At 29.6% G+C, this 25,866-nt stretch overlaps 3 protein-coding genes across 4 annotated transcripts in view; 2 read left to right on the top strand and 1 right to left on the bottom strand.

Moving 5' to 3' along the window:
- Positions 1 to 617: 617 nt before the first annotated feature.
- Positions 618 to 6,792, top strand: LOC132941780 (vacuolar protein sorting-associated protein 35). The gene is made up of 15 exons (XM_061009948.1): positions 618 to 1,021; positions 1,453 to 1,637; positions 1,718 to 1,841; positions 1,923 to 2,127; positions 2,211 to 2,405; positions 2,930 to 3,013; positions 4,038 to 4,235; positions 4,342 to 4,487; positions 4,552 to 4,759; positions 4,934 to 5,043; positions 5,116 to 5,284; positions 5,359 to 5,538; positions 5,635 to 5,868; positions 6,108 to 6,251; positions 6,342 to 6,792. Exons 2-15 carry the CDS (start codon positions 1,454 to 1,456, stop codon positions 6,528 to 6,530), a joined length of 2,370 nt encoding a protein of 789 aa, XP_060865931.1. The 5' UTR covers positions 618 to 1,021; position 1,453; the 3' UTR covers positions 6,531 to 6,792.
- Positions 6,793 to 11,598: 4,806 nt separating this feature from the next.
- On the top strand, positions 11,599 to 15,012 carry LOC132941777 (polyribonucleotide nucleotidyltransferase 1, mitochondrial). 2 transcript variants are annotated; one of them, XM_061009945.1, is made up of 11 exons: positions 11,599 to 11,741; positions 11,810 to 11,965; positions 12,034 to 12,328; positions 12,395 to 13,020; positions 13,085 to 13,258; positions 13,361 to 13,554; positions 13,625 to 13,788; positions 13,922 to 14,109; positions 14,172 to 14,295; positions 14,367 to 14,603; positions 14,726 to 15,012. In XM_061009945.1, the coding sequence occupies exons 2-11, from the start codon at positions 11,841 to 11,843 to the stop codon at positions 14,885 to 14,887; spliced, it is 2,289 nt and encodes a 762-aa protein (XP_060865928.1). In that variant the 5' UTR covers positions 11,599 to 11,741; positions 11,810 to 11,840; the 3' UTR covers positions 14,888 to 15,012. The 2 variants fall into 2 exon arrangements, with proteins under 2 accessions (XP_060865928.1, XP_060865927.1); XM_061009944.1 differs by having other exon boundaries at positions 11,652 to 11,965.
- A 6,815-nt stretch (positions 15,013 to 21,827) lies between these two features.
- Positions 21,828 to 25,866, bottom strand: part of LOC132941184 (neuropeptide Y receptor type 2-like) — a 58,083-nt gene continuing 54,044 nt past the window's right edge. Inside the window, exon 4 of the mRNA XM_061009122.1 lies at positions 21,828 to 24,481. Coding sequence (XP_060865105.1) covers positions 24,020 to 24,481 — 462 coding nt within the window. The 3' untranslated portion in view covers positions 21,828 to 24,019. The remainder of the gene's footprint in view (positions 24,482 to 25,866) is intronic.

Below are 25,866 nucleotides of genomic sequence, written 5' to 3'. Positions count from 1 at the left end.
GTAATTGTGGAGTTATTTAAATGAAAATTTCAAGTTAAATAATTGAAATCTTAAAAAGTCTTGAATAGTTAGGAAATAGTTGTTAGTTAGTCTAGTTTTGAGTTTATTTTACTATATTTTAGTGCAAGTAGTACGATCGGGTACGAACACCGCCTACATAGTACCATTAATCAATATAATATTAATAGATTAATATATTATTCATTATAATCAATGATAGTACATACGATTATAATATCAACTGGCAACTGCACAATAAATAATAATAATGTAACATACCTACTTGAGTAATAAATTTATAATATTAAATAATAAAATAGTATAAATTATTATCACAGAATAATATAAAACATGTATATATTAAATACATGGTATTTTCGTCTAAATCAGCCCATTATTATTGCAATTATTTGCAATTTACATGTTAATATTACAAGGTCTTATTTTTAAGGTTTTTTTTTTTTCTATTTTGATTATCCGCACAATTCCGACGGCATTGCCAACCGTCGCGGCCCAATAATACGTGTTATAATTTTATAGCAATATTTTAATTATTTCTATTGTCGTCTATTATAATGGCGCGTCCATCGTTTTTCCGTTTTCGTCTGACGCTTTTCATTGATAACGGCCGAACGAAAATGATAACAGTCTGTTGTGGTCAGTGACGATAACTCATAGCTACACAAGTAGGGAACTCACAAACTCACAACACAAAACGTAACACAGCTCCGAACTCGCAACACCACCCGAATTCCGAATGAAAAAATATAAACTGAACAGTTGTACGCGATAATATTATTTTTGTTTTAGTTTTACATATTGTTATTGTTATACGCGTGATTAGAATTTAATGTACTCGTTTTAAATATAACCAATGGATTTTTATCGGAACTAATAACTATCAATAATTAGTGGTTCTACCTACCTTGTAGTAGTTATTTTATTTCATTTTAATTTTTACACGTTTTTACTTACTTCGTAACACATAACATAATATACCTAGTTATTACGGAAATATAAGGTACCTATATTTTATTATTATAATATTTTCGTTGATTAACTGGTGTTACGGTCAATCGACTAGGTTCTGTTTTAATGGTTTTACAACAACATATAGTCTAATATAGTCTAATACATAACAGTTTTTTTTTTTTATTACGATGTAAATTTTTCATCGCCCATTCATTATTATCCACTACATATTTTACATTGATCTATTCTGTTTGTTACAATATGTTTGTGTTGGATTTTTTTTTTGATAATATTGTTATTATCTACCTACCTACCTATTACCTAGTTTTGAAAAAAAACATGTCGATGAATCAACCCGATTGTATCCAGTAAAAATTATTCAGTAATATTGATTGAGATGACATCATATTATGTTGTCATAATTTATTCAATAACTTACTTGTGTACCTATAATCTTCTGACTAATATTAATTATTTCAGTATGACACAAATGGAAGAACAAGAGAAACAATTAGAGTTTGCGTTAGCGTCAGTTCAAAAACAAGGGGTGCACATGAAAATGTGCTTGGATAAAAATAAATTAATGGAAGCACTTAAACATGCATCTGCTATGCTTGCTGAACTTCGCACATCTTTATTGTCACCTAAGAGCTACTATGAACTATGTACTTACTACTTAATAATTATTGTATTAATTTAAATTCTAAATATTATGTATTTTAAATAATCATTTATATATTTCCAGTTATGAAAGTAACCAACGAACTATGTTATTTAGACTTATATCTAGTTGAAGAGTTTGAACGAGGGCGTAAAGTCGATGATTTATATCAAATCATACAGTATGCTGGAAATATTGTACCAAGGCTGTATGTATTTTCCAAATTATTTTATAATCTTAAAATAAATATTATCTTTTTTAAATAATATGAATGATATTTTTTTTCTAGTTATTTATTGATTACAGTGGGCTTAGTTTACATAAAAACAAATACAAATTTAAAACGAGACCTCTTAAAAGATCTAGTAGAAATGTGTCGTGGCGTTCAACATCCTTTACGTGGTCTATTTTTGCGCCATTATTTATTACAATGTTCCAAAAATGTATTACCTGATGTACCAGATAATGAAGAAACTGAACATCCAGAAGGCACTGTAAGGAAGCAAATTAATTTTATTACATTTTAATGAAATAAATATTTTATATTAAAATAATATTTGCTACTTTATATTTTTAGGTTCGTGATTCGATTGATTTTATATTAATGAATTTTGCTGAGATGAATAAACTATGGGTTAGAATGCAACACCAAGGACATTCTAGAGAAAAGGAACGTCGTGAAAAAGAACGTGAAGAATTAAAAATTCTTGTTGGAACTAATTTGGTCAGATTATCACATTTAGATAGTATTACATTGGATAAATACCGTAAAGTAAGATATTATAAATTATTAAAATATCAATAAATTATTTGTAACATTTGACGTAGGTAATTACTACATATTTCAAACGTCAATTATTTTTCTATAACAAGACTAATTACAAATTTAGTTCTGAGGAGTGTCTCGAAAAGACCAAAATATTATGTATTTTTATTTAATTTATTTAGGTTAGTTTATTTGTTTAATATTTTTATATAAAAACTATTTATTTTTACCCACATTTATATTTACATAATTTGGTATTTAAATTCATGAAATTCTTTGTCTTAATAGTAGATTATTTGTTTATTTTTATTATATTAAAATCTGTACATGTATAGTATCTTTATCATGAAATAAAAGTTCTTCAGTAGTCAATTTACTAAGTTAAAAATTTAAGGTATGGCATCCTCTTAATAGATTGTTAAATAATTATACATCTAATATAAATGAAACGTCTGTAATATTTTTAATCTATCCTATAAGTAACCTCCTAATTTATTTTAATGACATTTTACTTCATTATCATTTTTCAGGTAGTTTTACCTGGTATTTTGGAACAAATTGTTAGTTGTCGAGATGCAATTGCCCAAGAGTATCTTATGGAATGTATAATTCAGGTATGTATAAATTTTACAATAATCTTTAGAATGTGTCCTTAGACTATTAAAAATTGATTTTATTCATTATATGAAAATGTTCCTTAACTCGACTTTAGTCTGGCTATGCTCTAAATGATTGTACTTTTTTACATTTTGAATAAAACATATAAATCTTACATTTCAATCATTGACACTCAACATACCTTTTACATATATTATTAAAAATACTCTTAATCATTTTCTAAATAAATTTAACAACTTGGCTGCCATGAGACTTCATATAATACGTACATTCCTATTATCAATTTGATGCATAAGGAAGTTACTTTTTGTAACTATATTATATACATTTTAAAAATTGTATGAAACCATAATATTTGTTTAGATAAAATCAATAAATATGAAACGTTTTTTTATTATTGAAAAATATAACTTGTTCCAAAAGACCGCAATGCGACTGATGATGTAATATACACTAATGCCACTAACGTCGGGTTAAATTAATTGTTGTAATTAAGGTGATTTAAATTAAACCAGATCCTGTTAATTTTTGTTTGAAATTTTCAGTTAAAATTTAAAATAATAATCAATTTAACTCAATATATGCTTAATAAGAATTTTTTATTTTTTTTTACAATATTCCTTAAATAATTATTTAATTTACATAATGGAAAAATTGCACTAAAGATAAAAAAAAGAGTCTTTAGTATTGAATGGTTCTAACCATTGTTTTACAAAATGTTTAAAATTAATGGTTTTTTTTTATTTAATTTGTTTTAAAAACTTAAAAACATAATCTCAAAACCAAATGTTTGGACATTTGATTAAGAAATACTTAAATATATTGTTCTTATCAGTATAGATTAAGTAAAGTAATATGTAATTGTGCGCTATCACTGAGTGTTTTGTTTTTTTTTTATCTAAATGTACGAAAAAAAAAGTCATTTAATAATATGTCTTATATTTCTCCAAGATTTAAACTATTATTCTTTATTTAAATTAAAAATACTTCAGTTACTTATCCTAATTTAAAAATCTGCAGGTGTTTCCAGATGAATTTCATCTTTATACCCTGAATGTGTTTTTGAAGTCATGTTGTGAGTTGCAGCCATCTGTGAATGTAAAGACTATCGTCATTTTGATGATTAATCGTCTAACAGTATTTACTTTTCACAATTCAAATGCATCTGAAGTGAAATTATTTGAAGTACTAACTGAACAAATAGCCAACATTATTCAGGTATTTTCCTTATATTTAATATTTTATTAAATTTTTTTAAATACTGAATTGTTTTTACATAATATTAAGATGTATGCTCAAACATAATTATTTATTTATTTTGTAGAGTCGTGATTTACCACTTGAAGATACTGTGTCACTTCAAGCTGCTATGGTCGGCTTAGCTCTAAAATGCTATCCAGATAATTTGGATTATGTGGATAAATCTCTCCAGACCATTTCTGATACATTTGCTAAGCGTAAAATTGAAAAGTAAGTCTTAAGTTAATTTTTTTCTTTAGATAAAAAATACTAAATAATTTGTTTTTAACCACAGAATCAGTCATAAAAATCCAGTATCTAGAGAGTTGATGGCTCTAATGAAATTGCCCATTGACAATTATAATGATCTTCTTTTAGTGATGAAGCTTAAACATTTCCCTGAAATAATCGAATATTTTGATTATACTGGTCGTAAGACTATTGCTATTTATTTATTACAAAATGCTGTTCAGTGTAGAACAATGATTCCATCGGTTGAACAGGTATAATACATTTTGCTTACTGAAATATTAATTAATAGAATAACTATTTAGAATTGCATAATAAAATAAATACATTTTAATTATTTTTGATAGTTGGTATTGTTATCGAACAAGTTAATTTGGAGAATAATTATTTCTTTAAAATTATTAATTATTTTACCATTTTTTTTTTAGGCTGACATTGTTCTTACAATGGTGTCTCCACTGGTTAAAGACCAGCCTGATCAACCAATTGGTGAAGAAGATCCTGAAGATTTTGCTGAGGAACAAAGTCTTCTTGGAAGGTTTGTATTCCTTGTTTAAAGTCATAATATATCATATTTATTTTTAATTCATATAAAAATTATTTTAATTAGATTTGTTCATCACATGAAAGCAGATGAACCCGATTTACAATTTAAAATTTTAATGGCAGAGAGAGAACATTTTAGTTTGGGAGGAAATAAACGAATCTGTTATACATTACCACCTCTTGTATTCCAAGCATATCAGCTGGCTTTGATCTATAGTGGAAAAAGAGAACAAGTATGTTAAAAAACAATAGATTACGTAAAAATTAATAATCATACGATTGTGTAATTAATATTTTTAATTTTAAGGATGAACTGTGGGAGAAAAAATGCCGAAAAATATTCCAGTTCTGTCATCAGACAATTTTAGAATTAACTAAAGCCGAGCTTGCAGAATTGCCCCTAAGATTATTTTTGCAAGGAGCGTTAACTATTTCCCAAATAAATTTCAAAAATTATGAAACTGTGGCCTATGAATTTTACTCGCAGGTATACTTATTATTTATTATAATATAAATAACTGCATACTATAATATTCATGTAAAAGTTAAAAAGTACATTAAATATATATGTATTTAAATCAAGGCCTTTACACTGTATGAAGAAGAAATATCCGAGAGTAAATGTCAATTAGCTGCTATTATTTTACTGATTGGTACATTTGAAAAAATTAATTGTTTTGATGAAGAAAATGCTGAACCTGTTCGTACTCAGTGTGCTCTAGCTGCATCTAAATTACTTAAAAAACCAGATCAATGTCGAGCTGTAGCTATCAGCTCTCATTTATTTTGGTCAGCACAAAATAATGTTGGACAACCGGTAAGAAAATGAACAATACTATGGATGGGTTGAAGTATTCATGAACTCAAACTTAAGTCTTATTTAAACTTTTGAAGTTTTTTGAATAACATATAATTTAAAAATATAATTGTAGTTATACAGTTTTTAAAAATAAAATAATAATAAACCTGCTGTCATACTCAAACTTGATTAACTAGTATTTAAGATGTACGTATTTATTTGTGAATTTATATTTTATTGTCATGTTATACTTCTAGCTTCAAGATGGTAAACGAGTTATGGATTGCTTAAAAAAATGTGTGCGCATTACAAAACAGTGTATGGAAGTGTCTGTTCAAGTTCAATTATTTGTTGAATTATTAAACTATTATGTTTATTTCTACGAAAGAGGCAATAATAATGTATGTATAATTTCATAAATATTTACAATTTTCCAACATAGTTTAAATAGTTTATTGTAATCAGAATTATATAGCGTTTATTTTTTTTAGGTATCTGTGGATATATTGAACCAGTTAATAGGTCAGATAAAAAAGGAAATAACTGGTTTAACTCCAAATGAAGAAACTGAACAGATTACAAAACATTTTGAAAATACAGTCGCATATTTACAAAATAGAATTGAATCTGCTGATACAGAAGATTCAGTTTATAAAGCTTTAGAAGGTTTAACGTTATAATATTATCAATTTTTTAGTTAACTAATTAGGTCCAATCTATTAATAATTATGTTTATATTTATATTCTGAATTTTTATTTTATTTTAAAGTTAATCATTGTTTATACTTTAATTACTCATATTATAATTGTTAAAATACAAAAACATAGCTATTAAATTTGTGTTTTTGTGTTTTATATATAAAATATAATATGATTTAAATAAATTATGTTAAAATTATACTATACTATATTTGATTATTATAAATATTAAATAATTTAATATTAATATACTATAATTGGTTTTTATTGTCATTCTATTTTTTATTGATAATAATCAATAATAATTTGTATTAATAAATCATATATGTATTTCCAAAATATCATCATTCCTATATACATTTACATCATATTTTTCAATATTGAGAATAATCAAATTTGAAAGACAGTATACTTAATAATATACTTAGCATTAATAATGAAAAATATTATAATAATATGTATTTATAATTTATTAGATTCTGTGCAGAGCAATGAATGTATTGATTTTACAATTTTATTTGTTGTGTTTGAAGACACTTTTTTTAGTTGAAAAAATGCTCTGACAATCTACTTGGCTGGAGGTTTTCAGGAGAAAATTGGAACTAGTTGGTACGTTCAACCATCATTATTGAAAATATCCTATGCTTATTAATCAATCGGGTGAAAAAAAATTATAAACATTTATTAATTATTTTAATAATTATTTATTTATATATATTTTTTTAGCCGATTGACAGTTAACAAGAATACATATATGAGGGCAATATTTATTAAGTAACAATAACAATAGCTATAAAATAATAACATTAAGAAAAAACGTACAACTTGTACAAGTGGCCAGAAAACGTAGCTAAAACAACTAAGTTACATTTAGGCTAGAAACTCGGAGCATTATGTGTAGTGAATGATTGTAACCATAGACAGTAGAGTGGTGCGGAATATAAAACTGGACTAGGTAGTAGATTTTGTATTCCACAGGTAGGAACTTTGAATGGAATTTCAGCAAGTAAATTGGGAGCGTCTAAGGCAGGAATTTGTTCAACGTGCCTTTTTATGACACAATTCATAAAAAAACTACAGTCGTGCAAATAATTATATTTGTTAACACAGAGATTTTTTATAAAATATAAATGAAAAATTAATAATAATAATGTAGAAAATAATTATTAAAAAAATCAACTTTTATTGATTGTTAGAACGTTTTACTTCATATTACGTATGAATATCACGTTTTAAATGCAAAATACCTAAGCTGAACTTCGAGTACCTATTTATTAATGTTTAAATGTACGGAGATAAAGCGTATATACATAGGTAACCCGCAAAATGTTGGTTGCCATAAAACTCGCAAACCAAAACCAAATCAACTATAGGTACTATATATTAGTCTGTAGGTACCCTTTCGAAATTTAATTTCAATACATCGAAACGTTGTGTTTTGTTTTGAGTTTTAATGTTTTGAATCAATGACATGGACGATTTGTGAAATAGCTCAGCAGAAAGATCGCCTGGACATTCAAACGGTCCGAGATGTTGAGGACGAGCCAATTCGTACTGTCGACGCTTTGGGTACATGAACACAACTGACTGTGCGACGAGTTGTCACGGAAGTCGCCGTCGTGGACGGACGAAAAACTGTACACCATGGCCAGGAAGATTGTAACCGGTCAAATGATGACCATCATGATGAATGAAATCCTAAATGTGGAACTTAAACCGGAAGTGTACCATCATCGAATGGAAAACATCAGTGGTTCCGGCACGTCTATTGAACTGTATTTGACTATGGCTGTATCAAGTCTGCCGGAAAAATTGCAATACAGTTCAACTAAATTAACGTCCTTCAGTAACACCAGGTCAATCCGACTATCGATACACCCATCACTTAAAAACCATACACGAAAAATGTTGACCCTTATGAACGTTATGTTTGATCGATAATTTGCAGAGTAGGGTGCGTGTATAGGTAATAGGTATAGTGTATAAAAAGCTTTTTTCCGGTACCAACTCAGATAATTAATGATTTAACTTTTAAGGGCGTCGAAGAGGATGCGTTTTTAGTATACAAAAACATGTGTTGCAGGAAAATCTCTCACGTCCTGTAAAAAGTCAGATTTCGTTAATTTTTTTTTATTTTAAAGATGAGAACATTTTGCGGGGCGGATCAAAGCCCGATTTTCAAAATTATAATTATAGAAGTTAAAATATGCATTTGAATAATGCACAATATTCGTTGGTTTTAAAAAGTATTTTTCTACCATTATTTATAATGTAAAATCAAAACCAGCACCTACACCCTTCAGACGCATTTAATTAAAGTTTACTATGGTCTATGACAATAAGCATAATATAGATGCTCTCCACGCATGCCGGCTCCGGTTGCCAAACTAGAGTTCCTACGCAGTCTTACATACCTATTTTTTCGTGGATATTTTACCTGCATATTAATTATAGCCACATCGTTATTAATTAAAAACGAGAGGCGTCGCTCAAATAATGAGAAATATAATAGGGGTTTTTGAAGAATGCATTATGAATTTATAATAATATATTAGTACGCTTTAAATTATAAGTTTAATCATCAACTAATAGGTACCGGTACCCGTATACTCTAGAAAGCTATCTTAAACTATAGAGAGACGCTAGGAAAATGAGACTAGAACATGTGGGAAACTTTCTACTCCCTGCAGAGCTAGTTTCAGCTAGTTTCATATTATATTGCGTGTATACAATTCGATTAGTCTATAATTGTCTATTTACCTACTTTTAGACAAGTTTCGGAAGCTGGTTTAAAAGACGCCCTGAAATTTATGGTGAATTCAAAGATGGGCATGGTCACAGCCCACAATGACGGTGCCTAGACGGAACACCTCACAAGAACACTAATGACACTCTCGAGAGAACATTGTTTACATGGATTCAATAACTACAGAAGGCTGTTAGGGCTGCCTGCTTACAATAGCTTTTTCGATCTGACCGGAAACAATGAAACGGTAACTGAATTGGAAAAGCTGTATAGAACTGTGGAACGTGTGGAGTTGTTAATCGGCGTATTGACGGAAAGGTCCAGTTCCGGAGCCCTTCCCACAGCCAAAATCCTGTCGAATAGCTTTATCATTAACGCAATCTCGACAAATAATCTCACCGTCAAACACTCGTGAGCACCGGATACGTTCGGAGGAGTCGAATTTTTTGAATTAGTTAAGTCCACCAGTTTAAAGTCATTGGTGTATCGAAACATGGACATAGAACGTGAACAAGTTCATCTTTACGCAAAATAAGTAGATTGATAATATAATATAATTACTGTAGGAGTAGGACTAGGTATATAAAGATTAAAATATTAGTTTAATTAGTATTTCTGGCGCGCTGTCACTGAGCTAAACATAACTTATAATTAAATCGTATTCGCTAATTTATATTTTAGTATTATCCGTTCACTATAACCCATATATATTATCTTTACCTTCTTTAATTAAGGTTAAAATAATTGTTTTTGCCAACCTCGGACCTACTAACACCTTTTATTTACCCTTATGGAAAAAAGAAAGCATTTTGTTTTATATAATATTCCTGTGTACATTTTTAAATGTCTAGGCACAAATCGCCATAAATTTATTTTATTTTATTGTGTGTGCGCGAATCACCACATTTTTATAATTTATAATTATACCGATATATAAAACGTCACACGTGCGCGAATCGCCGTAATATTATAATTTATAATATTATTCTTATTATTGTATTGCAACCCGCTAATCGCCTTGTGACTTTGTATTATAATTTATAACCCGCGCACATAATGCCAATTAACTACATTACGACGCCAAAAATACAAAACGGATTTTTTTTTGAAATTCTGATTTGAAATGCTTATAAATAGACTTTTTCATAATTATCTTTTAAAAAAATAGTTAATTAGTGTAATCAATGATATCGATAAGTAATACGTATAAAAATTATATTTTACAATCAGACTTTATTCTACATCACGATTTAAGATAGTATGGTTGCAGTGTTGCACAACGACCACGATTTAAGATATAGTATATCTTAAATCGTGGGCACGTCCGGGCAGTTCCCTTTTTTGAATCGACCGGTGTCGCCGTTTTTCGCACCGTGTCCCGACAACCGAACTCACGACCACGTTTTTTGTAAAGGACCGGCGACGCCGTCTTGCCGCCGTGTTCCTCGGTACAACCGACACCGTCCACATATATTTTGTTCTATATTAATGTATTTGCCTTTAAATTATATTAACCGTAATTAATCCGAATTTAACCGTAGTTTACATTTATTTATCCCAACACCGAGCCGTTTTCTACCGTAGTTAGAACTCAGTGCTAACACTACATTACCCATTATAAATTATTATAAATGTATAATTTATTCTACGCGATATTGTATAATATCCTATTATAGCTGTGGGTATTAATACCTCCCTAATATTGTTGAATTGCACTATTTTGTGACTCGGTAAAACAACTGGTTGTTTTCACCTTCGATCAACGTTTCCTGTTATTTAGGCTTATATTAATACCTATTACCTACCTTACTACTCATTAATAATTATACTATGTATAATTTATTATTTTACTTATTTTATTTAAAATAATATAATAGCTTTTGGGTTTACTACAGTAGGGTCACAGACAAAAAACCAAAATATAGAAGCTACCCACCTAAACTTACAAACATTTACAACTTGAATGCTCAAAAATAGTTTGTTTGTGACACTGGTGAATCTTTGTAACACGGAACTCATAATAATTTTAGTTCATGGTGTTAGTACTTAGTATATAGACAAGGCCGTATCTGAGGGGGGGTCCTGGACCCTATGTTATTATTTACAACCACGATGTAGAGAAAATCTTTTCTATCTTTTCTACATCGTGTTTTACAACCCTATAATATAATATCATAGAACAATAATAATAATATTCAAGTGAACTACCGTGGATCATGGCATAAACACAGTTATTAACATCTGTTAATAGGTCCATGATTTTATCGCTGTTTGCTGTTATCAAAAAAATATTATTCATATTATCAATTATCTTCAATCATGATGCCTGAATCTGATAGCCTGAATGAATATGCCATGCCGTATTATTTTGCCGAACACCGGAACACAGGACCTGAAATACTGAATAATCAACATTGAACATCACTCATCAGTACCTTTAATTATTGTTCGTACGAATAGTTATTATTTAACACTCTAATAGTAATGTATAATAAATTATAATTTCTGCGTTAGTATTTAGTACTATGAAATAAAATCTACAGTCATGATATCCCGAGTGTCTTCTCGGTGGCTTGCTTGTTCGACGCGGCACGGGCAGCACATTTCTAAACGACGACTGTTCGTTGGTTCCACAAAATTATTTGAGTACACAGTAGATTTTTCAGAGAGGTAATAAAATCCAACAAGTATTTTGCGATCAATAGGTGATCAAATACTACTGCTAAATGTTATTTCAGATGTTCAATAAAGCTATCCGGAGGAAAATATGCACGTTTGTCAGATGGCTGTGCAGTCGCAACACTTGGTGACACCTCCGTCATGGCAACAACAGTGAGCAAGTCTACAAAATCATCATCTAATTTCTTACCTTTAACTGTTGACTATCGGCAAAAAGCAGCAGCAGCTGGTCGTATACCTACAAATTATCTACGGCGAGAACTTTCTGTATCTGAACATGAAATACTTACTAGTAGATTAATTGATCGTTCACTACGGCCTTTGTTTCCTTCTACTTACTGTTTCGACACACAAGTAAATTATTTTTTTGTTATCATGTAAATAAAATGGCTGTTTGTGATGTTTATATTTATTTTTTAGATTATGTGTAATTTATTAGCTGTTGATGGAATTAACCACCCTGATATACTCGGTATAAATGCTGCTTCAACGGCTCTAGCTCTATCAGATATTCCTTGGAATGGTCCTGTTGGCGCTGTTCGTGTAGGTCTTTGTGATAACAACTTAGTTACAAATCCAACTCGCCGTGAGTTGTCCAACAGTGAATTAAATCTTGTTGTTGTATCAGCAGCTAAAAACTTAGTCATTATGTTGGAAGGATCAGCAAATAATGTTCTCCAACAAGATGTGTTGAAAGCAATTAAATTTGGTGTCAAAGAATGTCAGCATGTAGTAAATTGTATTGATAATTTACAAAAAGAATTTGGCAAACCTAAAAGAGAATTTGAGACAAAGAATGTAGATGACACCAATGGAAATTTAGAAACTGTTATAGATAGCTTATGTGAAATTAAACTTAGAGAAATATTTACTAATGTTGACCATCATAAAATATCTAGAGATATAGCTGTCAAGGATGTAAAAACAGAAGTCATTGAAAATCTTAAATCAAATTTTGATAACTTAAATTTAGAACTTTGTTCAATTATTTTTGATAAAGTTTGTAAACAAATTTTTCGAAATTTGATTTTTGAAAATGATACTAGGTAATAAGCTTAAAAAAAAAAATTATTTAGTTGTCATACCTATTAATGATATTTTAATTTGTAGATGTGATGGTCGTAAACTTGACGATCTTCGAAACATATCATGTGAAGTTGATTTATATAAACCATTACATGGTTCTGCATTGTTTCAAAGGGGACAGACCCAAGTTTTTTGTACTGTTGCTTTAGACTCGATAGACTCTGCCCTTAAACTTGATCCAATGACAATATTAACAAGGTTAGCCTAATAATATATTGCTATTATTAGTATGTTACATTGTTTAGATAAATTATCCTTGATTACAAGTTACAACAAATTTAAATTTGCATTTATTTTTAGTGGCATCAATGAGAAGAACTTTTTTCTACATTATGAGTTCCCTCCATATGCAACAAATGATATTGGTCGAATGGGTCCATCTATGCGCCGTGAAGTTGGACATGGTGCTTTAGCAGAACGAGGGTTGAGGTCAGTTGTTCCTGAAAACTTTCCGTTCACAATACGACTTACATCTGAGGTTCTTGAGTCAAATGGTGTGTATACATTTTAAAGTGCTTTTATTTGTAAATTTAAAGATTTTTACTAAAATTGTTAGGTTTATAGGGTCTTCGTCTATGGCATCTATATGCGGTGGTAGTTTAGCTTTAATGGATGCTGGTGTACCTATTTCCCAACCTGCTGCTGGAGTGGCTATTGGCTTGATTACCAATTATGATGAAAATGACTCTAAAAATATAAAAGACTATAGAATTTTAACTGATATACTAGTAAGAATATTAATGTATAGTGTATACCTATATTTTTATTTATTTCAATGCTCAGTTTTGAGTGATTTTTTAAATGTATTTTTAATACATTATCTTAATTGTATTATTTATATTTAAATTTTAAATAATTTAGGGAATTGAAGATTATCTAGGTGATATGGATTTCAAGTTAGCTGGTACAAAAAAAGGCATTACAGCGTTACAAGCAGATATAAAAATTCCTGGCTTACCATTGAAAATTGTAATGGAAGCAGTAGAAGCTGCCACAAGTGCTAAACATAAAATTATAAATATTATGAATGCAACTATTCAAAGTACAAGGTAGCATTTATCTTTTTGTGGCAAAATGTCTTGATAGTTAATATTAAAACGTTTGACTTTAGGAAACTAAAAAAAGATAATTGGCCAGTAACGGAGATATTAAATGTACCAATACATAAAAAGGGTAAACTACTCGGTCCTGGAGGAATTAATTTAAAGCGTATTATGCTAGAAACTGGTGCACAAGTAATAATAACAATTAATTAATATTATAAGTTATCTGTCTTATGGTAGTATTAAATATTGATTTTTTAAAGATTTCTTCAAATAGTGAAAATGATGGGTTTACGATATTTGCACCTAATCAAGATGCATTAGATGAAGCTAAAGAAACTGTTGATAAGCTTATGGCTGAAAAATCAGAGCCTCAACTGGAATTTGGAGCTATTTATAAAGCAAAAGTAGTTGAAATACGGGAAATTGGAGTAATGGTCACATTGTATCCATCTATGCAGCCAACTTTAGTTCACAATTCTCAATTAGATCAAAGAAAAGTAAATACATTTTTTTTAAAGTATTTTATATGAATAATAATAATTATACTATTATACAGTTTGATTTTTCTTATAACATTTTTCATATACATTTTTATAATTGAATATTTTAATATAATTAGATAAGCCATCCAAGTGCATTAGGTTTAGAAGAAGGACATGAGATTCAAATAAAGTACTTTGGCCGAGATCCTGTTTCAGGGATGATGCGACTTTCAAGAAAAGTATTACAAGGGCCATCTTCCAGTCCAGCCCGGAGCATTGGTGGTAATATCACTAAGTAGAGATGAGTTAATTTATATTTAGTCACTGGGAACCATAGAAATAAGTATCTTTTATACATCCAAAATGTGATTATTTGTATGATAAACTTTTTATAATTAAATATTTTGTTTTATGTATACTGAAATGCTGTTTATAATTAATATTTATTTCAACACCACAATGCATTTTTTATTATCTAGTTATATGTATTTAATTTTAAAGAAAATACTAACCTAATTTCAACATTTTAGATTCTGAGAGGAGCGATAAATGTATTGATTTGATTTTACAATAATGTGTGTATTTTTAACCTTTTGGAGTGGTAAAAATGATAAGATATTATACGCATATTTTCTAGTGGGAAAAAGAATCTAGTACATTGGGGGGTCCAAAGTAAAAAATAAATTAAGGATTACTACAAGAAGCTAAAAAAAATAAAAATTGCAAAATTAAATCGTTGAAAAACAATACACGCAAGATTCAAATATTTATCTAACGAAAAAGAAAAATGAATGGCCACAAATCAAATAACAATAATAATTTATTTTCAGCTTACACAGCTAATACTGTGAAAAGAGGTAATGAATGATGTTTTTTGCTATTTATGAAATAAAAATATTAAAATTCAATCTGAGCATCTTTTTACAAAACACTAAGATTAAGAATAATAATTAGAAATTACCTATTTGATTTTTTTTTTTTTGATGAAGTTAAATGTAAAGCCATATTAAATCAAAGCAGACGTTAAAAGATTACCAGGTATATTCAACAGATTAGAATTAGTTTGTTATTAAAATGTATTAATAAATTGGTTTTCAGCATTATATATTTTATACACAGTTAAGACTTGAAAATTGGTTCAACTGTTTATTTTTAAACTAATATTATAATAAAACCACAAGAAACGAAATTATTATAATATTATTAACCATATCAGTTAATTATTAAGAATAAGTGAAATCCTGGCGATTAAATGCAGCATGGTAGTTTTTGAACACTTTAAATGCAGTGTATGAACCCCTAAAAATATTTTTTAAGAGTTAAGACCATTTGTATTTAATACAATTATTGAATAATAAGTAGTTACCTTTATTTAAAACACAAATATTAAATATAGGTACACCTACATACATATTTATATCGAAAAAATCCATACAAAATCTATAAATAGATCAAAAGAGGCAAAATATTTCGAAAATTTTATCATGTATCTATAGAAAATTGTCAAATTAACATTTGGTGATAATTTAAAGTATATAATATGGTTATTATAGTTTTTCAGTAATATCAAAAAAATAAAATCTATTTTGTCATAAATTGGTTTTGCGCGTAAACATTTTGATTTTTCTGAATTTGAAACAACTGAAAAATCTTACATCTTCAGTACACCAACAAGATACACTTTTTTATCAGAAATGATGCTGAATTCGAAAACTGGAGAATTTAATTTTTTCTACTCCAATAGTCTATGACAGACAAATATAAAAAACATACCATTGTGTTATAATATGTTAAACCAATAATCCATTTGTTGCTACGCTAAGAATCTGAAATGTACTACTGAGTACTGACATCCATCCACAATCTGACCTTCCACTCATCCAAATATCGGAAAATGTTACCATTAATGAAGTGAGCAATCATTTATATGGATATACTACTATTCCCATTGTTGGGGGGACAGTACTGGTACCTTAAACTTTTTAGCTTGGTTTTTCGAATTCACTTAAAAATACATCCAACTTAAAATTCAAAACCAAGTAAAATAAATTATATGTAATTGCCAGAAATAACAGGTCTCATCACTTCCTAAGGTAGAAAAAAATTAACATTTTCAAAATTGTATTTTTCAATATATTTTAAATTAATACAAAATTCACAACGGTAGGTAGGAATATTTTTTAATTATGATAAAAAAGTATAACCATTGTCAAAACAATAAAAATATATTTAAAACTAAATTAAAAACCACTGGCGCAACTTCATAAAGAAGGGGCCCATGTGAACATTTCTTGACCAGGGCCCTTACCTGCTAGCAAGAATGAAATATAGTCATATCTTATTGTAACTCTAAAAAATATTGTTTTCTCACATGTTATAGTTAATAATTACCTAATTTTACACAGGTTTCTCGCATGGGTACTCGGTACTTGTAATTCATATTCTCCAAACTTAAAAGAGTAAATACATTATTATTTAGTGTTATTATATTAAAACAAATAATATAATATGGCATATTATATTATTTGTATTATAATAATATAATAGCTGTCCCGCCCGACATTATCCAGTCCAAAGATTTGAATTTTTATGAATATATTTGTACAAAATGTATATACCATATTTCATCTGATTATAATATTAATATAATATGAAACGAACTGCAAGTGTCTGCAACCATTTAGATTGACAAAAATATTTCTTTTTTCTTATGCTAAAAAAAATCATGTGTGAGCTACTTACCTATCTACGCCATTATCTAGCCCTTATCTAGCCCTTTATCTACGCTCTACAGCCTATAATATATGAGTTGAAAAATCGGATAAACCAACATCCAATTTTAGTTGTCCCTATAACCCGGTTTCGCCCGTAAAAAAATGAAAAAATACAAAATTTAGATTACATAAATGTATTTTGATTTTAGTGTACCTACCTAGGTACCTCAGTTCACAGATAAATTTGGGTAGCTTTGCAAACTAAATCGACCAAGATGCACAATTTATCTGTGGTGGATTGGGTATAGCACTTGGTATAAATCGAATGTGGTTCAAACTACTCTTTAAACTTTCCTGATATCTCCAAGAACAATTTGAAATTTTCACAAAATCGGTTAAGTAGTTTTTGAGAACCTATATAATAGCTACAAATATACATTCAACTCTCATATTTGTTTTAAGATATAGTTTCTTTATACGAAACCTTAAAAATTTAAAACAAGGCTCCTCGTAAATAAATCATCAAATATACTTGGTAATATCATAGGCTGACTGACCGTTTTCGCTCAGAATCGTTTTTCTTATACAATGATATTATATCATTGAATTCAAATCACCATCCATTACAGTGACCCACTTGTAACCTACTGTACAGTAGAGTGACATCCACTTACCCACCTTTTTACTAATTATTTTCCTACAACCAATAATAGCAAGCATTTATAAACAAACATTTGTAACGTAAATCTCAAAATACCTGTTTGAGTACCTCTCCGGGTTGAACCGTTGAACCAACTGGGTCTAATTGTGAATCTAAACCATTCAGAGACTCACTCAAAAACACATAAAAAATGTCCAGTGGTTTAGGAGGAGATCAATGACACATAGACAAACGTTTATTTTTATATGTACCTATATATAGACATAGATTGTTATTATTTTCGGCCACCCAATTAATTTTACCTGCAAGGAACATTATTATACTTTAAAACCTTTCCCGTAACTCAACCGATTTATTAGTGAAAACCGTATCAAAATAAGTAGAGTTCTTTTCGAGATATGCTCTTACATACAAAAAAGTTAAAAGGGGTTTCTATTTCATAACGATCCCGCTGATCCCGCGCACTTTATTGCCCGTAAAAATGACAACTCTTAAAAAAATTGTGATTGTTATCAACTCTTTTTGGTTGTAACTCGTTTCAGTAAGTGCAACTCAGACATCCTGGTAGGCAATGTGCGATAATTAGATTTTTGCATGCTTGTACCTGATCTGCCCAATAACAAATAGCAACCATTGAAATAATAAATACTAATTTCTTCTAATTATTTCTCCTATAAAACCAATAGCAACCATTTATAAACAAACATTTCCATCGTCAATCACAAAATTCCTGTTTGAGTACCCCCTCAAGTTGGACCTACCGGGTCCAATTGTGAATCCAAATCTTCCTCTTGAATCACTCTATCAATTAAAAAAACCGCATCAAAATCCGTTGCGTAGTTTTAAAGATCTAAGCATACAGACGGACAGCGGGACTTTGTTTTATACTACCTATGTTAAGATACAGATATAGATTATATTATACTAATAATTATACTAATCATATTAATATTTAATTATTATTATATTATTTTGCATATTACACATTATAGTAGGAATATCGTATATGAGATCTCGGGGGCCCCTGTGAATTGCACACCCATTACTCCCGATAAATGCTCCACTGTTAGAAACAGATACATAATATAGTAAATGTTTGATAAAAATAAAGTGTTTATATTATATGATTATTATACCTGTTAGGTATAATATTATACCTACGAGGGGACAGTGCCTATGCTAACGTATCGTTAATAGTACACATTACTACTTCTATACTTCTCAAATATTATATCAGACGAATACAATTTATTAATACATTACCTCATATTGCCGCAAAAACTTCATCAACTGCTGAAAAAAATGTTTTATCACGTTTGGCTATGATAACATAATCATAGTGACAAAAATGTTTGACCAGATATTAATTAACAAATTACTTATACACAATACTTCATTTTGCTCCATGCGCCATTATACCCCCAGGTTACTCTAGGTAGATATGTATAAATGTATAATGAAACATTGCAATGCGAAAATGATATACCTAATAGATAATTCTTTAATTAGATATAATTTTCATTTTTCACGTAGTAATTACATTATTTGTCATCGAGTTTCATTAAAAAAGTGAATTCAATTGATAACACATTATAATTTAGTAATATTTATAAGTAGTTGCATATTATAAACATATATCATGTGGTACCTATGTACAGTACATAGTAAATAATATTATAATATTGTCAACTGGTGTGCAGTGGTGCCTAATAAAACGTTTCGCTTTAAATAGTGTCTATACAGTATTGTACCGGATCAAAGAAGTTTATTAAGTAATAGAATACCTAGAATACTTTCGAAAACATTGGTGTAATCAAAAATCATTTACGTCAATGGCATTGTCATTCATTGGCCATAAATATTATGGCTGTGTCAACGCCGATCGGCTTGCGTTTCACGTCCTTCGTGTACATATAGCTGCTCCGATATATAAGCCAATGCATTTTTAATTCGACGGAAAAAGCTGCGGAATACGTCATGTATAACCCCGACCTAAGGTGAGTAACTGAGTAAGGTCATAGGTGACATATTATAAGACCAGTACAAATATAAAATCCAAAAATATTTTCCAAAACTTAGATAGGTACTTTTTGAAATAATTTTTAATGTCGTGGAATTTATAGTGGTGATATTTTTGTATGAAATCAATTAGTGGGGAAACTGGAAAGTATAGTTTATGTATTTCTGTGTTGTGTAATTACTTACTACTAACTAGAATAATTCGTATTGACATCATGCGAATATCTTTATGATATTTAAATTAATTTTATAAACATTAGAATGTTTGAAACATTTTGAATTCCTTCCAAAAAGCCCACTCGTCACTTACAACTATGTCATGCTAAAAGCAATTAAAGCATGCCATAAAAACGTTACTAATTAGTTGTTTAAATATTAAGCTAAACTAACCAAATTAATCCATAGGGGTGGGTGATTTTGTTTGTAGTTCACGGTGTGTTATGACGGAAGAGTATAATTGATGGTGGTTGGCGGGGGGTTGTTCTTACATTTTTAAACGACAAAACCAAAACCACCGTCTTGTAATATATTATATGTTTATATATTATACTATATAATACTTATATATATATTATACTTGTATGGTGATTTTAGTTTACCAATTAAATAAGTGCGCAGTCGTTTAACTTTTTTACTAGAGACCCTCACTATATTAGAATATACATAGGTATAGTCTTTCAAAAAATATAACTCAGCCACGAAAGATAGATTTAATATTATTAAATTGTTTTAACTAGTTATTTGCCCATACGATACATAACGACAAAAATATTATAATCATGACTTTTTTTCAATCATACCTGTTACATACTTATTTTAATAAGGCTTGTGGCGCTTGGCTAGTCAATTTCGTATCGATAATAATTTATATAAGTATATAACTACACAAAAAAGTTGAGAGCCAGGCAGCCAGTCTGTATTTATTATTTTTTTTATATGTAAACATCTAAAAGCTTTTCGTATGAAACGAACATTGTGGCCTGCGGGTATCTTGTAAAAACAAAAAAATTAAAAATATGCCATTTCAATACTCAATTCTAATAATTTAAATGACAAAAAATGTTTGTACCCGACTACTGCCTGTGTCCTTTATGCATTCCTAAACCGTTCATCCGATTAAGATGAAATTTGGTACAGAGATAGATTAGACCTTGGGTAGATATAATATAGGCTACATTATTGCGAAAAATGTAAATAAGAGGTCCAACCCTGGGAAGTTCTCAAACAGGGATTTTGAGATTATTATTATTATTATTATTATTATTATTTATTGCTTATAAATGGTTGCTATTGGTATTAACCTATTCGTGTGTAAGCCAGCAATTAGCAGCAATTATTGAACAATTTATGGGGTTGAAAAAAAAGGCAAAAACACCCATCAAGTCCAAGGAATTTATCGATACGTCCTATAACTTTTATTAAAATTGACCATTAGTTTCTGGGATTAGCAGTTAGAAACCTGCGTTTGTTACGTTGTCGATCGTTTGCTGTTGATCGGAATTATTACAATTTACAACTATACATTTTCTGGGAGGGGACAAGGAAAGACGTATAGTGTTTACACATCAATAAATTATGAATATTAATCATTATGAAACAATGTTATATGTAAGAGCGAAGACCGAGGCTATTAAATCACTTAAATAATGAGCTTAACAATCAAAAATTAATCGGATAGGTACTTATAGAGTTAAGACCAACGTTGATTTGAAAAAATACATTTCGCTTTTAAATACCTAAAGTCATATTGGTATAGACTATATATAGCCTAACTTCAAAATAAATAATGTAAATTATACTTCTTATAAACTAAGTTTTTGTTTCATGAAGTGTAAAAGTCTATCATAAGAATTACATAAGTCATGGTTTAATTTGTTTAAAATATATTCACAACTGTTTATGTGTATCAGTGTATGTGTGTCTCTTATACAAATGTTTAGTTAATAATTTCGTAAAAAAAATCAATATGGATAATATAGATAATAAATAATAACGTAATTATATTGAGTAACACGTGGGACTCGTAAAAATAACATATTAATCATAGAAAAAATCACTTTGGTACATCGTTTCCCACGTTTGCTTAGGTTACTCCGATTAAATAACCATACACTAATCTAAAAAATAAATAGTCACATAGTTATAGTAATATAATTTTGTAGTGATTTCTTAAATAGAAACATATTATAGATAAAAAACGTTTATGGTACAAATACAAAAAAAAAAATTACTGACTTTCTACAAAACTAAAAAATTTACGATATAATTTATCAATATAGGACAGTTATAATAATAGTAATAATGACAGCAATCAATAAACGAATGACGAATATGGAATAACGGGTATAGGTCGTAGGTATACTAACAACTAGTATATTATTATTATGTACCTAGGTACCTACAATATTATTATTTATTATTATATAACATGTATACTGTATAGGTATGTATAAGATAAGTCTATATCGTATTTATAATAATATTTACATTACAATAATATTATCATAACATTAAATTATTATAGTGAGATCATCCGATGTCATGGCGTGCTTAAGGCGTGGGATCGGGGGGGGGGGGAGGAGGGGGTTGTCTTTACTCGGGGCTGTTTATCGGCAACTAAATTATGAGCACATTACGCTATAATCCATAATACCTCATAAGTATGGCCCGGAACTTGATGACCTAAAAATCTTTAAAAAATGCACACAAAAAAAATGTTAAAATTACTTATAAACATCAAAAAATGACCACCCAAAAATTATTTTATAATGACTTAACATTTTTTAAAATTTACGTTTTACAAAATTTACATTTTATACAATTCATGTATCATAAATCGTAATTATTACCCCTTTAAAAATGTTCACTCTCGAAGGAGTCTATAAAAATATTATTTTGCAGTTTGAAATCGGTTCTGATTTCATAGTTTCTATTTTTTCTGATTGGCCGGGGCAAAATAGTATCTGCTTACAGTTTTTTTCAAATAATCGTTGATTGCGACAGTAAACGAAAAAGATAATGAACGTCAATAATCGACAAGCTAATGGAAACTTAATGTGTTACTATAAAGTGTAACTTTCAACAAGAAAAATGCAAATAGATGTAAAAAAAAGTACAAAACCGAATAAAATGCACCGAAAATACTAAAAGATGACTGTAAAGCAATGCATTCTCTAAAAATGCAAAAAAATTCAAAATACAAATTATCTCTCCAAAATCATAAAAACGATATATTACAAAGAGTAATTAAAAAATTGACATATTTCAATTTTTGGAGAAATTTAAATCAAAAAAATCAAAAATGTAGGAAAGTCGATCACAAGTAGACTTGACGACAAATTCAAATCTGTTTTCAGAATTCTTATCGCTTCATTAGATTAATTGGTACGTTGGAAATAGAACACGTCTATAATCCTATGTTGCACGTGTGTTTGACAAAGACAGAAAATCGCCGCTTCCAATCCCCTTAAAATTCTATATTCCAAATTTTATAATAATTTTATTTTAATATTTCAAATTTCTGTAAAGACGACCCTCGAATGTAATAATGTTAGAAAAAAAGATGCAAATGCATCAAGTTCCGGGCCCTACTAACCGGGTCAGGTTAGGCATCATGGAGGCCTATAACCTGACTTAATCCACACACATAATATTATATAGGTAGGTATGTGTTGAACTAGTATAGGGCTGGGAGGTATGGGTCGGTTATAGTGTTAGAGGTAAAGTGGTGTCTTGTGTGTACAATATAATGTGTACGCGTACCTACCTACTTGCAACCTATAAGTTCTATTGCGCTAATAATACAATTACCTATGAATAATATTACGTCATATTATTATTTTACAACAATTAAGGTGTAGTATATGTTTTAAGTCATAATATTTAATGGAGTACCTACGATATTACAATAATTAACTACAATAATAATAATAATAATAATAATATTTAACAATAATGACATTTTATGCGACTGCGGTTCTGTTCCGTTCTGACCTCGCGGACAGGCCGGGATGGGATGGTTGAGCGTCATCGGTACCTCACCAACACTCGTTGGTGGCGGACGACGACGCGACCGCGGTGGCCGGCAGCTCGACCACGGACGCCGAGCTGCCGGGCTGCAGTGTCGAGTTGTAGTGGCCGTTGCTGGGAGTCCGGGCACCCTTGCTGGCGTTGTCCAGCAGCTCCCTGTGCATGGCCCGCCGGCGCTTCGATATGAACCACAGCCGGGCGAAGCACTTGCGGAAGTTCTCGGACAGCACGCCGTACAGGATCGGGTTGACGACCGTGTTGAGCAGCGCGAACAGCAGGCCCATGATGAAGTGGTGCGACCGCAGGAAGTAGCCCGTGTCCTCCGTGTCCCGGCTGCCGTCCACGTAGATCAGGCACATCACGACAGTGATCGGCAGCCACATCACCAGCACCACGATCACGTTGATCAGCAGCACACGCACCACGCGCACGTGTTTCCTGTACCTGAGTTCCTCGTGCCGCACCAACACCTGTGGACCAAACAACGTCACGTCATCTGATTAGATATTATTATCAACTATGATAAAATGTATACCAAATGTATGGACACACATAATTAATTAGCTATGTTCAGTTGGACGCGGAGCGAGATAATATTATACACTTTCCGCAGTGGACCATTTTTCAAATTTTGAATCTCAATGCACTTAAATCTACGGATATCCACCCGAAGTATTATTTATGTTATTTACTATTAATTTAATTTATTTAATGTTAATTAGTATTCCTATTGTTTTATGAAAAGTCGATAAAATAATCATTTCCAGCAGAAGAACTATCCGCAACTGTAAGTATACGTATATAGTACCTAAACAATAATGATTGTTGAAATATATAGGTACACTTGTGCGCGTGTATAAAAAAAACTTATAAATAATATATATTATGAATTCTAACAAATATAGAATATTATTAGTTCTGAAATATTTCTATTAAATTATTTCCCGGGAGATTTAAGTTTTTCCATTGACTCGTAAAGTAAATAAAAAATCATTTGTTAATTTATATTGCAGATGGCATTATAGCCTTTGTTTGAAAATAAAAAAATGAGGTATAACGATTAATAATTGTATTGATTCAATTCTGATTCTGAGCAAACACAGCAAATCCCGAAATCAAAGCCACAAATAATGTGTTTTCTAATATTACTATGTAGTATAGGTCGCTACAAATTGTGCAAATTTCCACAAAAATATGAATCCAATTACGTTCATCATCCCACGTAGTTGGACAAAACTACGAAAAGTATGTAATTCGAGTTGCCATTTTAAAATTGTTACATAAGTTACCCGGATTTATTTAATTTTAATGTAATTTAAATATATCATACAAATGTATTAATATAACCATTGCTAGTAAGCAAATATTTTATTCATCGGAATTTTAAAATAAGTAAAACTATTAAATGCAAATTTTTTTAGAGATATCGCGGTTGCTTCGTATATGTAAAACTTTGTTAATATCTTTTGTAAATAAACTGCCGGTCCCACATTAAAATACGATTAGTAAAATATAATTTTAACTGTAAACAAACATATCTTTAAATGTATGACATTATAGCATATTATATACCTACATTGTTTTATGGAACGTAGGTACCTATTGTACATATATATATATTATTATATCGTCATTTCAAAATTCGTGTTTTCCCATTGCTAGGTCGATTAATAATCGATGGTTCAAACTTTTGATGAAACTCCAATAAACTTAATAAACTACCGACCAGCCAGGAACTTCTGAATCAATATTATATTATGGGTATCAAAAATTCACAAATTCATTCCTGTGGGAATTTCAAATAAATCTTTTACATTTTCAATAGCATTTGGGGTCATTTTTTTTATTTCAAAAC

The sequence above is a fragment of the Metopolophium dirhodum genome, chromosome 3, assembly GCF_019925205.1.
Source record: "Metopolophium dirhodum isolate CAU chromosome 3, ASM1992520v1, whole genome shotgun sequence".
Classification (NCBI taxonomy): Eukaryota; Metazoa; Arthropoda; class Insecta; order Hemiptera; family Aphididae; genus Metopolophium; species Metopolophium dirhodum.
This window is presented reverse-complemented; position numbering and strand designations above follow the sequence as displayed.